Source organism: Bos indicus x Bos taurus, chromosome 24 (assembly GCF_003369695.1).
Source record: "Bos indicus x Bos taurus breed Angus x Brahman F1 hybrid chromosome 24, Bos_hybrid_MaternalHap_v2.0, whole genome shotgun sequence".
Taxonomy (NCBI): Eukaryota; Metazoa; Chordata; class Mammalia; order Artiodactyla; family Bovidae; genus Bos; species Bos indicus x Bos taurus.
In genome coordinates, this window is record NC_040099.1 from 43,579,859 (window position 1) to 43,597,505 (window position 17,647).

Consider the following 17,647-nt stretch of genomic DNA (forward strand, 5'->3'; position numbering starts at 1 on the left):
GCTGTGTAGTGACCGTGGGGTGGTCACACAGGCCCTGCCCCTTCAGAGATCAGAGCCAGAGGAGAACAGCCTCTCAGCCTGGATGCTGTCAGCTTCGCTCGGGGCGGCAGACTGGTTTGTAGGGTCAGCCGAGCCTCTCTACTCCTCCTCCCAGCACCAGTAGCCTTGGTCCACTCACCCATCCAGTAGACCAGCGGCCTCGGCCTGCTCCTCCGTTGTTAATAGGCTCATCCTACTGATGCCTGCCAGGCAGCGCCTTAGGTGCCCAAGGGAAACACCCCTATGGAGCTTGCTGCCCCACGGAGGGATGGCTGAACTGTGAGCACCCTGCAGCTCTTCTAGGGCCCTGAGCCAGATCACCTGGCTCTGTCTGCATGTAGCCCCAGGGGTGGGCGAGGGGCCACCTCTGAGACCAGAAAGTAAGTAGGGCCTGTAATGGTGGGAGGCAGGCAGGACTGAGACGTGTTCGGCTTCTGCAGCTTTTTCCTGATTTTTGACTGGTTACTGAATTGTGAAAATGAACATGTGGTGCCTCTGCTGACTCTGGGTCCCAGTCACCCCCGCCTTGTTTCTCAGCCCAGTGGAGACCCACCCCTCTTTCTGTGTGTTTTTAAAAGGGCATCTTTTCTGTGTTGTTAGTGGTTAGGAAGAAAACTGTTATGGCACTTAACAGTTCAATTTTTGCTTGAAAATGCTTGTAAGGAGACTTCAAATGTATGTAGGAATATGCTTGTCATCAGTCAGTCAAGATAATCGAAATAAATGCTGTCCCTTCAGCCTGTGTTGGGAATCACACATGTCATTCCCTAAACATCTAGGCCAAGACCATCTATGCCCAAGACCTCAGGGAGTTGTTACACACCTGTCTCCATCTCTCTTTTCTGAAGAAGCAAAGTTAAGCATTAGTGATTGTGACAGACAGGAAGAGAAAAGAAAGGAAGAGTGTGTTGTTTCTTCTGTTTCAGTCCACACCAGCCTCAGTCTTTCCTATAGCCAAAAAAACCTTTGGTTGTTGTTGTGTTGTTTTTTTTTTTTAATTGAGGTAGCATGCCTTTTGTAACAAAACAAGATAATTAAACAAAACTCCTCAATAAAACAGCAAAAGCCTTACTGCACTTGTGTTTCTCTTTGAGATCAGGGAAAGAGAACAAATACAGTCTGGTATTCCTGTGCACTGAAAGCATCCTAGACCAGAGAAAAGGTTATCAGGGTTGTAGGGCAGGTGGACTTTTCTGTTTATCTGGCAGTTCTGTTCCCTGAGGTGGATGGCTCCAGGGCACATGGCACTTTAGATGCTGGTGTTGGCCTGCGGGATGCGGATAACTGTGGGTATTAGTCATTCGGTATGGAATGTTTAAATTCAGAGAAAGAACATTTTCTCACATTTTTCAAGCACTTCAGACCCACCAATTACATAAATGATTTTGAATTAAATTTTTTACCTATTCATTAAATTTAAGGACTCCTACTGGGCTGCACTTCATTAACTGAGATTATTACTGCAAGTACACGAGGGCAACGCAGTTGAATTTCTTTTGTAATATAATTAAGGTGCTTCGTTAATACATAAGGCCTTCCTTTGGTTCGTCTGTATGTTTATTACCTTATGTTTATAGCAGGAGGGTTTTAACAGAGGGCTTCTTTCTGTTATGTGCTGTTTTCTTAAATATTTTCTTTTCTCTAGTTTGAAAAAGAGGAATAAAGTGATATTTTCTAAAAATTGACTATAAATTGATTAGCATGAAGTGATAATAATGGAAAAAAAGATTCCTTTTCTCCAATACCAGAGATTCATATTTGGGATTCTGTTTTAAAAGTCTGATCCTTTGGGCTTCTAACATTCTTGTTATTGATGTTGCTTCTTATATAGTTTAACAGCATTAAAATAGCTGATAAGTACCTATAAAGTACTTTTATTATCATGTTCTATGTAATATATATGAAACAGTTTATAGGTTAAATTTGCTTTTCCTTCATATTCTTTCAAGAAATTTATCACTGGCCTTTGTTCCCCCCCAACCCCCGCCCTTCGGGGGTCACTTTTTGAAGCAGCTCAAGCCCCGTCCCTCCTGGTGTGCCGGCAGCATGGGTGTGGACCTCAGATCCACTTCCAAGACCTCGGGAAGCTGCTGAGGACATGGGTTTCTCCTCCAGGTGTCTGTGCTGGATGCATGTGACCTTTGTCACTGTTCTTGGAGCTGCTCGGAGCCTCTGGCAGCGTCTTGTTCCGGGGACAGGACACCCTCATCCGGCCCCTCACAGAGCAGCAGGAGAGGTTGCCCCACCGTCCCGACAGTGTGGTTTCAGGCATAGCTCTGGGGGTGTCTTCGTTTTCTTTCTTGGCCTCTGTGGCCTACTGAATTCAGGCTTTACAGATCATCAGGAAGGTGATCTCTTTCTTTTTAATTTCAGCAAGGGGAGAGGCAAAGCACAGAGAGCTGCAGATCAGACCTTCCTGACCCTCCCTGCCTGGAGCAGCTGAGACCTCTGGAGAATGCTGGCTGTCAGGCCCTTCCTCTGAGGTGGGAAGGCTGTTGTCCATGGGACAGCTTCCTGGCTCCTGGGTCCACCATGGCCTCCATTCTTTGACTGGACAGCTGACGTGACCAGTGCCCCCAGCGTGTGTGCTGCTGGACTGGGTGCCGTGTCAGGTACCACCTGCTCTCGGGCTGGGGGCCAGGCTGGTCAGCGTCAGATGCTCCCAGAAGCCAGACAGCAGCAGATGGCCTCAAGCAAGCTGAGATGGAGGTGACCTGAGGCCTCCTGGACGTTCCTGGGGACAGGACAGCTGAGGAGCTGGAGCCAGGCCTGCTGGGGAGCAGTATGCAGGAAGCTGGCTCTCAGGCCACGAATGCTTTCACAGGTGAGAATCCTCCATGCTGAGCTGAGCATGTTTTTTCACTCTTAGTAGGTAACGAGACGCTGAGCAGTTCTAGGAGCTGAATGTGTGTCTGCATTTAGGAGCTGAAGCCCTACAGTGTCTTGGGGCTCAGGCTGCTGCGGGAAGTGATTTTGGCAAAACTGTGGTGTTTTATCCTTTTCTGTAGCGAGGAATTTGAAACAGCATCAGACATTTTGTGATTCTGCTTTGTTGAGTCATAGGGCACACAGTGTCCCACGAGCCACTGCCCCTGAAAAAAATCCATCCCTTGCGGTGCATATGTCAGGGGGTCTGTCTGCCCAGAGCTGGGGGACTCGGAGGGAACAATCACGGCCGATGTGTACGTTCTCCCTCTGAGCCTCACCCGCATGCAGGCGGTAGTGGGTGGCAACTCTGAACGCTGACCCGCTCCTGTAAGGACTTTTGGACGTGCCCCTCTCTGCCCCGTCTGGTCTGCACCCCTTGAAGGGAACCGCTCTGTCTGGATGGTACACAGAGCCAGGGCATGATCAGGGGCTTTTGAGTTGGGTCTTGGTTCTTTGTCTGAATCACTTAACATCCCAGGAAGCCACTAATTCTTATGGGCCTTTGACTCCTCATTTATAAAATGGGGAACTTGAAGCTGAAGAACGTCATGGAATCCAGGGAAAACAGTTTTACATAAAAGAGGTTTTTTCCTATTAAGGGAGGGATGGTGGGAAAATTATAAGAAGTGACTGTGTTTCTCACTCTGAGAGCCCCACGAGTTTGTTGGTTTCCCGGTTGTGTATAGCAGGCAGGTTGGGGTGTCAGGTGCCTGGAGAGAGCTTGAGGCTCGGCCCCCGCTGCCCGCCCTGCTTGTGGACGCTCACCAGGGCCAGCCCTGCTCCCTTTGCTGGTTTGACAGCCAACAAGGCCACGTGCAGCTCTCACAGAAGCACGGCTGGAGCAGCTGAGCATGTGAAACACAGGAGCCCCCTCCTGGAGGCCCAGGTTGGGGAGGGCCCCTGGCTGATCAGGGTCCGGGAAGACGAGTGTGGTGGCTGCTTCAGAGGAGCATGTGGAGCTCAGCTCTCCAGAACCCTCCTGAGCCGCCAAGCCTGGCACGGAAACCCGTCCTCCAATTGATCGCTGGGTAGTCAGAAGCACAGGTGACCACCTGGACTTGGGACTTGTGTCTGAAGGGGCAGTGTCGCGGGTCCAGGCCACTCCAGGCAGACAAGGTCAGAACCGACAAGCTACTGCCCTGGTTCCAGGACTTGCTGCTGTGGCATGAATTCATGCTTTCATATGAACATCTGTTTCCAGAAGCTCATGGCTTGGCAGTGGAAGTTGCCCAGTAGCTAAACCTTGAATTAAAAGATTTTTATCTCTAGTGACTTAAACAATTTTAACCATTTCAATGTGTTTGCCTAACAGTTTCTGGCATTGCAGGGATTTTTTTTCTAATTAAAAAGAAATTTATGAAATATTTTAAAGTCTTTTTGATTTTTAAGTGAAAAACACAATTTTTGGAATGCCAAATCTGGGTACTTTTTTGTGAACAGGAGTCATAAAAGTTCTCATTTATGTAAGTATTCCTAACTCTTTGCAGACATTTTTATAGCTCTTTGTCAGTGCTGCTTATAATACGTTTAGTATATATAGTGAATGAAGGAAACACTGAATATTTGTCATGACTGGAAGACTCTTGAATAACTAGAGTTTCTATTTGGTGATCCCAAAGCATGTCAATGAATGAATAGCATCAGCCAGGTAGGGACTCTAATGGCTATGTCCCCAGGCTTTCTTGTCAAGCACTTGGGGAAAAGTGATTAAAAAAACATGCTTATCAAATTTGCAGATGACTGGAGACTAAAGGGAATTGCTGACCCTGGTGGCAGAATTTAAGTTTAGAAATAAAGCAATATTAAAATATGAGGAGGAAGTCTCTGGCAGTTCCAGTGGTTAGGACTCCATGATGTCACTGCCAAAGGCCTGGGTTCAATCACTGGTTGGGGAGATAATATCTCACAAGCCTTGTGGCATGGCAAAAAGAAGAAAAAAGATAGAGTAAACCAGTCCCAGAATAACACATGGTTAAGTAACTATGATATATCATTGTGATGAAATTCCCCATAGCTACTACAAAGGATGTTTTAGTGTTTCACGTTCTGGAGAAATGCTTATATTTTTAAGTGAAAAAAGTAGGTCATAAAGCAATAGGAAGAATGCGATCCTTTAATTTTTATACTCAAAGAACAAAGACAGTATAGGTGGATGTGCACCAAAATGTTACTGGTGGCTACCTCCGGGTGATAGCAATACATAATGAGGTTTCCTTTCTTAGATTTACTTATCCATATCTTACAATTTTTCTTTTTTTTTTAAGTAAAAACAAAAATATCAAGATAATGAACCCAAAATAACTGTTCCTTTGTGATAAAAAGGAATAATTATTTGTATGTGTCCAGTATAGTTTAATTTTACTGCTTTATAATATTAAAAGAGTGCATCTGAGAACAGATACTAAACCCCTGGCCATTTGCTTTGATACCAGAGGTCGATGAGAGGGTATCTTACTATTTCTTTCCTCATTTAGTTGTGTGACCTTGGGTGAGTTTCCTAACTTCTCTGGGCCTCAGTTTCTATGTGAAGTCAGGAATTAATACGATGGTCACCTATGTGATTTGATGACTCTGTACCTCTGGGTCCCAAAGTTCAGTAGTTGTCTTTGGCTGGAGGGTGTCTTTGTAGAAATCTCATGGTTATGTCTTTGTAGGACCTGAAGTGTAAACAACAGACTTCAGACTGGTCCTCACAGGTTTCATTTCTACAAGAAAGGCATGGGAAGTCTGTGGCCTTAAGATGGGTTTTTCCTGTTGTGTATAGGTCCCAGGATGAAGGGAGAATGGCAGGGGCTGGGAGAAGGACTGGGACCATCTTGGTGAAAGAGACTGGCCAGCTTCAGAGCCACATGCAGGCTACGTGCCAGGGTTTTTGTTAGTAAAGCAAAAAACTCTTCTGTGTCTACACACAGCACTCACAGTGCTGGCCACCAGCCATGTGGGTGTTTCCTGCACCAGGCAACTGCGACAGCTTGATGTCCTACAGCTTTGTCGGGTTTGACCCTTTCTGCCGGAAGTGGCCCAGACCCGGAGGCACTGCCCTCTTCAGACACGAGTCCCAAGTCCAGGTGGTCACCCCTGTGCTTCTGACCAACTGGCTGATCAATTGGAGGTTCTTGTGGTCCCTCCTGAGATTTGGTAGACTTGCTGGAGCGGCTCACAGAACTCAGGAAGGCAGTTGAATAATAATGTTACTGGTCAAGAAAGGCCAGGGCACAGTGGTGTAAGGAAAGGGTGTGGAGCCTGACATCCTCTCAGGCACCACCTTCCCCAGACCTCCTATGATTACCAGCCTGGAAGCCCTCTGACTCTGTACTCTGGGGTGTTATGGAGGTCTCATCATCCTGGCAGGAGTGGTGAGCTCACTGGCCATTGGGATGGGCTCAGTTTCCAGCCCTTCTCCTCCAACAGAGGCCTGAGGGTGGGGCTGAAAGTGCCAGCCTTCTGATCCTGTGGGTGGTTCCCCTGGCAACCAGTCCTATCCTTAGGGGCTTCCCAAAGTCACCTCATTAACCAGGGCCTTGGCACGAATAACAAAAGACACCTTCATGGCTCTTACCATTTAGGAAATTCCAAGGGTTTTAGGAGCCCTGAATCAGAGCTTTTGTGATTTATGACTGAGACCAAATATATATTTCTTATGATAAATCTCAATGTCATGGTCCCAGCCCCCACCCCCATGGTTAGTGTGGCCTGGGAAATGACTTTTACTTCCTCTTTTAAGTATATTTTACTAAAAAGCCAGAGATTTCAAATTCTGTTATTTCTTGATCAATATGCTGTAGGGCCAAGACACGCTTTGGAAACTAGAATCCTTTCTTGAACATTTCAGATGTGTGATTTTGCACTGTGAACTTGACCCTTCTTGTCAGAGGTGCATGCTGTGTCTCAAGCAGCTTTGCTGTCAGTTTACATCTGTGCCATTTGCTGTGCTCCTAATGCTGTGTCTAGAAGTCTGAGGGCATGGGGTGCAGTGACCTGTGACCTCGGATCTGGGCTCAGCCTTGGAACCCTCTCTGGCCTGGACTGCTCACCTCGAGCGTCCACTGTGCCAGGTGTGGAGATGTTCACAGTGTGAGTCAGCTGTCAGAGCATGGTCCACAGGAACTATTGCTCTATAAAACTTTCTTCCCCAAAACTATGTTTAGTTGTTATTTTAAATTTGCATTTAGATTTTTTAAAAGTAATTATACAAATTCAGGCCTGGAGAAGGGCATGACAACCCACTCTAGTATTCTTGCCTGGGAATCCATGGACAGAGGAGCCTGGCAGGCTACAGTCCATTGGGTTGCAAAGAGTTGGACTTGACTGTAGCGACTAAGCCTGCATGCATACAAATTCAGGAACTGTTTTAATGTGCATTTCAATTGTAATATTTTAGAAATGCATGCAAAGAATGGAAATCATTAATATGTGGGTTATAAAAGTAATGAAAGAAAAATATAGTTTTGAGAGAAACCTGGTGAAGACATACTTTTGTTTGATATAAAAGTAGCTGTGACATGGCACCCTCATTTATGAGGGACAGACGTGCCAGTCCTGATGCAGAGGGGCCCCTGCGGAGATCATGTGGACATTATAACTGTGGCTCCCAGTCTGTCTGTTTTTTTGTGATTGTTACCTGTTACCTATTTAGCTTTGGAAAAGTTTTAAAGTTCACATCTGCTCTGGTCAAATCCAGAAGTTACTTCCATGATCCCCAGTCTGTTTTTTGAGGTGCTGATAATGATTATAATATCAGATATGTTGTTAGCTTCCATTTGTTTGTACGTGTGCCACGAGTCAGACACTGTATTGAGCACTGCATGTACGGCATCTGTTGAGTCTTCACAGCAGGTGTTTTATATGTGAAGAAACTGAGCCTGAAGGAGACTGTGCAGTGCAGCTGGAGTTTGACAGCAGAGCTGGAGTTTGTGACCAGGCCGGTAGCCTTGGTGAGAATGTGCGATCTGAGAATGGAGGCCGTGAGCTCACAAGAGGGTATCACCACTTCTCTGAAGACAGCGCTGGCATGATAACTCAATCTCAGCCACAAGTCTTGTTCTCCATCTCATACGTCAGTACCACAGGCATGGAGGTTATGTCGAGTGAGAGGGTGTCGGTATGCAGGTGTGTGGGTGTCTCACTGGGGACCTTTTGGCCTTGGCCCACCTGGTAGGGTGAGTGTGAGGACCCTGTGCTCCTGGACCCTGTCCACTGACACCCCTGTCCTCTGTAGTGGATGGTTCGCTTAGTGTGAGAGACGGCTCCTCCCTTATTAATCCTTTCCCCTGGACGGAGTGAAGTTTTGTGATGATCTTTATATAGCTTTCAAGACACCAATTTTCTGTTTCTTTATGGCAGCTGGTAAAGTTGTGTCTGGTTGTGCAGCATGTTTCATGCTGTGGTGTGATTGGGACTCAGACCGCCCACCTGACTGCTGACACCTCTTGAGTCCCCAGCCCTCAGGTGACCTTGAGACCCCAGTTGATGAGGATCAGGTGTCTTGACTGGGAAGTGGTGCTGAGGTCTTGTGGTTTTCTGAGATGATGGTGGCCTGTAAACCATCTTGATTAAGTGGTGACATGAGTGATGTGACCAATCCCAGCGAGGCATTTTCTCTGTCTTGGAGACGACGGAGGCTCTGGCATCTGTAGGACCCAGACAGGACAGGATGTTGAGGGACTAGTCTGTTGTCTGTCCCAGCCATGCCAGGGAGCCTGCCCAAGGTAGTGCTGGACTGGCCCATTCTGGAGTCCCAGCGTATTCGGCCTTCCTGCCTGCCCTTGACTGGGAGCCTGGTATGGGCTGGGGCAGAGCGTAACCCTAACTCTCCCCAGCGCTCAGACCCGCCCCTGCTCACTGTGGGACCTCAGTGTGTGGCCCCCTGGTGCACTGGTAGGGGACATGCAGGGTGGCTCACAGGGTGAAGTGCGTGTACTCCAGGCGGACGGTCCATGAGGTGAGTTATGATGATGACAGTGCTCAGATTAGTGTGTGATGATTGAAGGCGGATTTGAGTCCTTGACCTTTGGAGCCCAGACACTGATTCAGCAATAAAAGACAATGACTGTTTGTTAATGGCAGTTTTAGGCCAGGACTGTTGGCCTCTTCTCTTTCATGTGTCCCATAAATTTAATGTGGTCTGATGTACTACGGAGGATAATAAAGCACATGGTGCTGGGGATTTTAAGACTTTTCTCTGGGAGTTTTCCTTCAGTTTTCCCTCTGAAGAGTGTTTGGGAGAGAGCTCTGTGGACAGCACCCGGATTTGTTTCAGATGCATGTGCTACTGTGCATCAATGCTGGGCAGCACCTGCTTACCATGGAGGCGACCTGAGTGTGCTTCTATGGCTGCTGCACTTCCACATTTATCAGAAGCATACATGCAGTCTTGTTCAGTCACTGTGTCTCATCTGACTCTGTGACCCTGTGGACGAGACACAGCCTAGGTGCTGCCCTGGAGTTGACATGGAGGGCGTCCATGGCCTGGAGTGCAGTGATGGGGCCAAAGCCTGACCAGATTTGCTGAGAAGAAACAGGCCTGAGCCCTGGGAGTGGAAACATGCGAGTGCGGCCCAGAGCATTGTATTTTAAACACGCGGAGGTTACAGCATGTTTGTGATGCTGCTTCGAAGGATCCCGTGGAGGTGGTATTGATGATCAGTGTGTCCAGAATGATCACTGTGTCCAGTTCGGATCAATGTGTCCAGTCAGTGTATTGATCACTGTGTCCACTGGTGATCAGTGTGATCCCTGTCCAGAGTTCAGCACCTGTCATTAGGATAATCATTAGAATAATGAAGAGTGAGCACCGGAAGTACCAAAGGGCTCAAGTAGAGTGTCATTCTTTAACATTTCTTTTTTAAAACTGTTGAATTGTGGTTTCTAAGAATTGAAAGGACTTTTAGAATGTAAGGCAATAGGTAGCTTTCAGATTTTTCAGCTGGAGGATGCTGTCTTACAGAGGAATCTCGAGGGAATCTACCTGCGCCCAGACTTAGCAATCCTGTGGGGACACTCACTGACCCCAAACCCCATATCCTCTGGGCCCTAGGCTATCAGAGGAGGATGCAGAGTCACTGCTTTAATCCCAACACTATGTTGACCAGGAAGCAGTTGAGAGGCTAAGAGTCTTGTTCTTGCCTGAGGAAAACACAGTGTTTAGTTTAAGAGCTGAAGGAGAAACTCTTAGACGGAACTGTCTGTTTCATCCTTGGCACCTGTGGCCATGCTCCTTGCCAGAGTAGTGAGGACTCTTGAATGAATGACTGAAAGAGTGGCTTGAGGGAAAGAGTCCTGAGGCTCAGTGGTCACAATACCTGAGGGTCACCGCTGTACTTTCACCCCTGTTTCCCCTGTTGGGGCCCAGGTTTATGCCGTGAATGCCTATGTAGCCATCTGGTGGGTCCTGCAGGTTGGGTGTGGTCCTCAGGGACGTGTGCACATGTCAGTGGGCAGTTCAGAACTCTTACTGCTCCTCCGTGGAGCTGTTGTGAGTGGGGTGTGCAGGGTTAGTCTTGATGGATGTGCGTTAAATGCTCAGGGCTGTGCAGTTAGATCCTTTTTAGAGGCCCTAGACTGAGCGACTTCACTTTCACCTTTCACTTTCATGCACTGGAGAAGGAAATGGCAGCCCACTCTGGTGTTCTTGCCTGGAGAATCCCAGGGATGGCTGAGCCTGGTGGGCTGCCATCTGTGGGGTCGCACGGAGTCGGACACGACTGAAGCGACTTAGCAGAGGCCCTAGATCCCTGGGTCGGGAAGATCCCCTGGAGAAGGAAAAGGCAACCCACTCCAGTATCCTTGCCTGGAAAATCTCATGGACGGAGGAGCCTGGTGGGCTGCAGTCCATGGGGTCGCAAAGAGTTGGGCACGACTGAGTGACTAACACTTACTTATTAAAGCCTGTAGATACAGTACCAGCCTGGTCATCAGCACACCGTCTGGCCCTCAACATTACTCTCGCGCTGCAGGCCGTGGCTCTGCGGGATCTGCGCTCCTCTCCACCCCAGCGCTCTGCAGCGGGTCCTCAGGCAGGAACTGCCAGCTGGTGTCTGTGCTTTTACTGCTGCTCTTCCTGGGGGTGCTCCCGTGAGCTCCGTGCCTCACAGTGTGACTGAGACGGTGGGGCTGGAACCGTGTGTCTGGATTTCTGTTGGTATGATGTTATAGGTACTTCATTATTGTGGGTTTAGAATTCTACGAACATTTGGTTTCAGAGATTTTTCTCACTTTAAAATAGGCTTTATATTTTTCTGATTATAAAATGGTACACACAAGTCAGAAGGAACTACAGATTACCAATGATCCCAGCACCCAGAAGTGTCACTGTTTGTGTTTTGGCGAGCATCCTTTCAGACTGTTTCCCATGTATTTGATACCTTGCATGTACTGATGTGCCTTTTGTTTGCAGAGAATGTTAAGGCATTCTTACCTGCTTCCATGGGTGCTTCTATGATAGTTCTAAGAAGCTAATGAGAACACTTCTGCACATTCTGTACACAGGAAAACACAGAAAAGCATTCATACATTCTTTCATTCAGTGCTTTTGAACGTAGAAGAGAAATAGTGCTATTTGCCAGTTCCAGTTCTGAAGGACTTTTAAAATACCCGATGGTGTTCTGATGACGGCTGGGTAATTTTTTCAGGCTGCTCTGAAGGGTACTTGGACTGGAAGTCTGAGGCAGAGTACCTTGGACTGTTCAGAGCACATTTTTCACTGCTGCTGCACTGGCTCCTTCTTCCTTGGTGGCAGTGAAGACTGACAAGGATTTTTTTCAAGCAAAGAGCTCCGTAACTGTGACTCTTGCTGGGCATGTTGTGTAAAGAAAGCACCTGTGCTATTATTATGTGGGTCCAAGGTAGGGGATGAGTGAGGTCCGGCAGGCCTGAGTGCTCCTGGGCCCTGTCTGAGCTCGGTTCTCTGGGTTCTCTAGGTAGATGGGTTCCCAGACCGTCACAGCATACAGACGGGGGAGGAGAAGTGGCAGCTGAGGAGCCTCAGGCTGGCATTGACAACTCCATGCTTTGTGTTGTGCTTTTTCAGAGTGCAAATTCACCTGCACCAGCGGGCAGTGCTTGTATCTGGGTTCCCTGGTCTGTAACCAGCAGAACGACTGTGGGGACAACAGTGACGAAGAAAACTGCCTCCTGGTGACAGAGCACCCCCCTCCGGGCATCTTCAGCTGTAAGTCCTTCCTGCCCACCTCGCGCCATTCAGCTGTGGTGTGTTTGCAAACGGTAGGCGGCCCTGACCCTGGGATGTGGGAAAGATGTTGTTTTTGGTTAAGAGAAGAGGTTTGTGTTGTCACAAAGGCAATGTTTTCTTTTAGGATAGAAAGAGGGTATGTCTGAGAGTCAGAAGTTCCTTCCACTTTGAGCAGCCTGTGTTTTGTTTGGGAGAGGCTTTCTGCTGCATATCTGAGAAGCACTGACTGATCCCAAGAAATAATTATTGACTTAGTATTCTTCATACTGGTTTTAGAGAATTTTTGGAAGTAATTTTAAGCCACTATTTTAAAATAATTTTAAATAAGGAAGGATATATAGAGTCTGTGTTCAAGCATGTAATTAAAACAAGAAAATAGAAAAAAAAAATTTGTTGGGGGTTTAAAAAGGTTGTAATTGTGTATTTTTTCTATTTGGTACTGGAGTGGGTTGTTTCTCAGGTAAAGTCCCAGGTTGAGGCTGTGAGCATTTCTTGAGCTGGAAGAAGGTGAAGTCCAAGTACGAAGTTCATTGACTGATCTGGTGGCTTTTGTGAAGAGGAAGGAGAGAGAAGGCACCTGGAGACATGGCTGGGCGACTCTGAGAGTGGCTTGTTGCATCCTGTGTTTCGTTGTGTCCTGTTTCCTGGGCCTAAGGAAGTGTGTTGAGGTCAAGGATGCTTCACAGCACTGACCCTCCCTAGGGATCTTTTTCCCTGCCTCAGGTCCCTTCCTCCCTGCCTCTCTTCCTTTCTCCTCAGTATTTCCTGGTGTTTAAAGCCAATTTCCAAATATCTTTTCATTTTAAAAATGTGAACTCTTTAGTTTTGTTTAGAAGCCAAGTGAAGCTTCTCCATCTATAAATGGCTCAGCATTGCCCAAAGACCTCTGAGAGTCTGTCCTAAGAGAAGAATCTCTTTTTTAAATTGAAGTATAGTTGGAAGTATAGATGAAGTATAAATTGAAGTATAGATGGCATCATGGACGTGAGTCTGCGTGAACTCCGGGAGTTGGTGATGGACAGGGAGGCCTGGCGTGCTGCGATTCATGAGGTCGCAAAGAGTCGGACATGACTGAGCGACTGAACTGAACCTGATAGTTGATTTACAGTGTTGTCTTAATTTCTGCTGTACAATAGTGATTCAGTTATGTATATATTTTTTCCCTCCTCTTCTCCATGTTGGTTTATCACAGGATATTGAATACAGGTCTCTGTGTTCTATAGGAGGACCTTGTTGTCTGTCTTACATATGCTGTAGTAGTTTGTATCCTAACAGAGGAACCTTAAGATCCTGTTGGCAAACTGTTGGTCCCTACTGTTCAGGTGTAACTAGGCTTGTTCCCTTGTAGCCAAAATGTGAGGTTGTTGACAACATGCTGTCTTTTAAGAAGATGGGAGAGTCTGGAGACAGAACGACAAAGGGCAGGATGAGGGCTCTGGCTTCACGTGAACCTGGGTTCAAGCTCTTGCTTAAGAAAGGCGGCTGAACTCCTTAAGGCTTAGTGTCTCTGTCCATGAAATGGGAATGATTCCTGCCGTGTACAGCTGCTCTGGGGGTTCACATGAAGAGTGCGGTCTGCATCATCATCTTGCTGCTTGCTGTGTGCCTGCTGCTGTCTGCACGGCTGGACCTCCTTCACATGAAGCATGGGCTCAGGTGTCCAAAGGCGAGTTTATCCTCAGAGGTGCTGGGTGTTTCCCGCCTCCTCTGTCCCCTGGGGAAGGGCTGAAGGGGGCTTGCTGGGCCTGGCCTCTCTGCCAGCTCACAGGCAGCTGGCCTGCTTGTCACATTTGGGTTTGCCATGGCTGGTCTGTTCTTTGTGGTACTGAGGGTGATCTGGTATCAGATCAGTGCACTTTCCTCCCCTTGGTCTGTAGCCAAGAGCAGAGAGTGTCTGCTTCCACCCTCAGCTGCACAGTGAGGCTTGGGGGAGTCTGCAGGCCCCACCAGCCTGCGTCTGCAGCAGGTGGACAGCGTCTCTAGGGGGATTGCTTGTGGGGGTGCCCCTTCCTCTCCGCCTTCAGAACTTGGAATGTCACAGGACTTCTTGTCTCTAAGTCAGTGTAGTGCAGGAGAACAAAGCATGCTTTCTCCTTACTCCTGCATAGGAGTCAACTTAGTCTGCTCTGTGTCTACATAGAGGAAACTCCCTGTGTTGTACTCTTTGATTGCACTTAGGGTCAAGCACAGTGGAATCGGTTTTTTGCCTGTGTTGTTGGCTGTGGGCATGCACCCTGACTCAGGTGTCTTGATTATCTCTCTCATTTTGTATTTGCTAAAATTTAGCATGAATTAAGGTTAGAAAGAAAATGTCACTGTCATTTGTGAGGCAGCAGTGCTAGTGATAGTAGAAACCCTTACAGTAACAGCTCTAAGAAACTTTTCCTTCTGAAAACAATTTTGGAACCTACACTGTGTGTCTCACCTGCTCCTCTGCCTCGTTGAGGCACATCCCTGGGTCTGAGCCCCACGCTCTGCAAATGTGAGTGTGGGCTGTTGTGAGTATCTTGCAGGGAGAGTGGTTGGTGTATCTTTTCAAGGAAGAGGGCTATACTGTCAGCCTCACTGTCAGCTTTTCCATGTCTTCCTCTATCAAAACATTGTATTCCTGAGCACTGAAAATACAAATCAAATAAAATTATTATTTATAAAAATAAAATTTTACAATACAAATTATTATATTTACAGGTATATGTATTAAGTGCCTTCTTTGGTCATTGTACCCAGCGTTCTAGGGAATGAAGGATAACAGATTTCATTATCAAGGTGCCGACAGGCAGATTGGGGAACTAAAACACACTCATGCAAAGATGACTCAGCATGGACACAGGGTACTGGGCCGAGCGGTCCCAGGGACTGTGGTCCCGGAGTCTACAGAGAACCATTTTGCCAGGACGTGGTCATGGTGGCTTCACGGAGGAGGCAAGTGGGGTGTCAGGGTCAAGGATGGCAGGGCGACTGAGGGGGAAGGCAAGCTGGTCATGCCACTTTCCTTCTGTCCTTGTTGCTGAAGAGATGGCCCGCGGGTCCCCAGCTGCACGGCCTGCCTATTGCCCTCAATGCTGGCCCTGTGCACTGGGCTCTGGCTCCGTGAACCTGCCCTTTGAAGCCCCTGTACTCCACAGCTCTGGCTTCTGAGAAACAGGATTTGAGGAGCGTGGAAAGAGCTGTGTGCTTTGATGGCGTTGGCGAAGGCAGGCCTTCCTCAGTCCCCCACAGACCTCAGAGTGGGGGACTGAGGGTCCCTGCGACAGCTTTGCCTCTGGTGAGTGATGGGGTCCTGATTAAGGGCGTGGCACTTCTGCCCATACTGGGGTCTTGACTGGTGGCCTCGGAAATCTCAAAGTGAAATGAGCCAAAGTTGATTAGGTTCCTGGATTCAGCCAGGATGTTAAGCCAGGACTTTTCAGAAGGAAACATTTTTGTGTGCCCAGTGTCATTTAGGGTAATAACAAACAAATAAGATAAATTCAGCACATTAAATTCTGAGCTAGATGTCTTTCTTTCCACCTTTCTCAGTTTTTTTCCAAAGGGACTAGCTCCCTCCCTATCACCAGGCTGTGCCCCCCTGTGCCCTTGTCTGGGAGACAAGTCCTGTGGGGCTCAGGAAGGGCTGACTCCTGCGGGCCCCAGAGGAAACATGACTAAATGAAGCAGACGCGCTGCCTGTCACATCAGTGACCTGGTCAGTCTCCCAGCACAGGTTCCACCTCCTACCAGAGTGTCCCTGGCACCACCTTCATACTGTTGCTGGCTTCTGGGGACAACCCACAGTTTGTTCCAACTATAGAGTCCAGGGTGAGGTCTTGAGTTGGCAGGCTTCAGTCTCCCCTCACTAGCTGTGGCTTTTGGCAAGTTGCTCATCCTCTTCATGCCTTGATTTTCTCCTCTGAAATGAAGACAGTGCTAGTTTTGGCATCTCCCTCAGAGGATTGCTCTGAGGATTTACTAAAATAGTTCAGGTAAAGCAGTTAGAATAATGCCTGGCACATAGGAAGTTGCACCCACCACGTCTCTTTACCTGACAGTACTTCAATGTGTATTTCCTAAGAAAAAGACATTCTGATCCATAACCATAGTATAGTTACCAGGGACCAGAAAACGTAATGTAGATACAGCCCTACTTTCTGACAGGCAGCCCCCTTAAACTCTTGCTGGTGGCCCGTCTTGTCTTTCCAAGTAGTTGTTCGTGTTTTCAGCAGAGGGCCTAGGATGAGTAGCGGAACAGGGCTACGGAGGGCATGGTGCTGGGAGAGCCCTCCTTCCACTCTCTCCTCTTCTTAAATGTTGATGGCCGGGGTGGAGCCTTCCCTCACTGCTGCTTCCCCTGAGTCTCATCCTCGCTTACCAGAGGCGACGCAGCTCCATTTCTCTGGCGATTAGTCTTGCGAGTTTATCTGAAGGCCTGTGTCCAGGCTTCCTTAGGCTGGGGATGAGGTGGGCAGAGAACTGCCATTTGCTGAGTGCTGGCTGTTTACATGCATCTTGTCATTTATCTCAAAACCTGCAAGTCTAGAAAGGTTGCCTAGGAAACATTGCTCAGATAGGTTAAATAATTTTTTCAGGGTCACATAGCTCTTGCATATTGGATCAAGGAACTGAACTCAGGCTGTGGGTTTTTTGGTTTTAGCTTCTAGGTGTTTGTTTTTTTCATGATTTTTTTTTAATAAGTTAAGAATTTACACTTCAGTTTTTAAAGGTTTGTAGGGTGAAGATCAAACAATGCATTATTATGAAAGACCATATAAGTGAGTGCCCCACAATCGTTTGTGTGTGTGTATGTGTGTGTGTTAGTTGCTCAATTGTGTCCGACTCTTTGCAAACCGATGGACAGTAGCCCTCCAGGCGCCTCTGTCCATGGGATTCTCTAGGCAAGAATACTGGAGTGGATTCCCATTCCCTTCTCCAGGGGATCTTCGCCACCCACTGAATAAACCCTATCTCCCACATTGCAGGTGAATTCTTAACTGTCTGAGTCACCAGGGAAGACAGTTGTTTATATGGCAGTTTTTGATTGATACATAGACAATGGTATTCTTGGATTAATCCTGGATTTTCAAATAGATTCTGAAACGTGAACCCAGGAGCCCTCAGATATCAAGTGTCATTGGTTTTGTTGAGATGGAGTGCTGAATCTGTCCTTCAGTTCTGCCCGGCTGTGTCCTGTTTATGTGTCCTGCAGGAAGTCCATTCCCCTTTCCGCTCTCCTTTCCTGCCAAGAGGTGAGAATGTGAACACCCACCTGGTGGGATCCAGTGAGCAGAGCGTGTGCATTTCTGCCACTGTTCACCCCTCTTGGCTGCGTGCACAGGGCCCCTTAGTCGGACGTGGGCTGTTAACTCTCGTCCCCTGAGGCCCCTCCAGATGCCCTGTGATCAGACTGGTGCGGCCTCCACAGGGAGGGTGGGAGGTCTCCCAGAGTGCTGGGTTGCCCCAGGCAGGGAGGCTGGGGTGGTCTTGCCTCAGTCAAGGCCAGTAGGAGAAGCCTCT

At 47.8% G+C, this 17,647-nt stretch overlaps 1 protein-coding gene across 10 annotated transcripts in view; it reads left to right on the plus strand.

Annotated features, from left to right (window-relative positions):
* LDLRAD4 (low density lipoprotein receptor class A domain containing 4) overlaps window positions 1-17,647 on the plus strand; it is a 172,541-nt gene that overhangs the window by 108,330 nt on the left and 46,564 nt on the right. For 7 of the 10 annotated variants that reach the window (XM_027526188.1, XM_027526189.1, XM_027526190.1 and 4 more), the window contains 2 exons: window positions 2,413-2,863; window positions 11,996-12,136. The exons of 1 other annotated variant lie outside the window; for it this stretch is intronic. In XM_027526188.1, coding sequence (XP_027381989.1) covers window positions 2,824-2,863; window positions 11,996-12,136 — 181 coding nt within the window. In that variant the 5' untranslated portion in view covers window positions 2,413-2,823. Of the gene's footprint in view, window positions 1-2,412; window positions 2,864-11,995; window positions 12,190-17,647 lie in introns of those variants that run through there. 2 more of the 10 variants (XM_027526195.1, XM_027526197.1) reach the window with 2 other exon arrangements.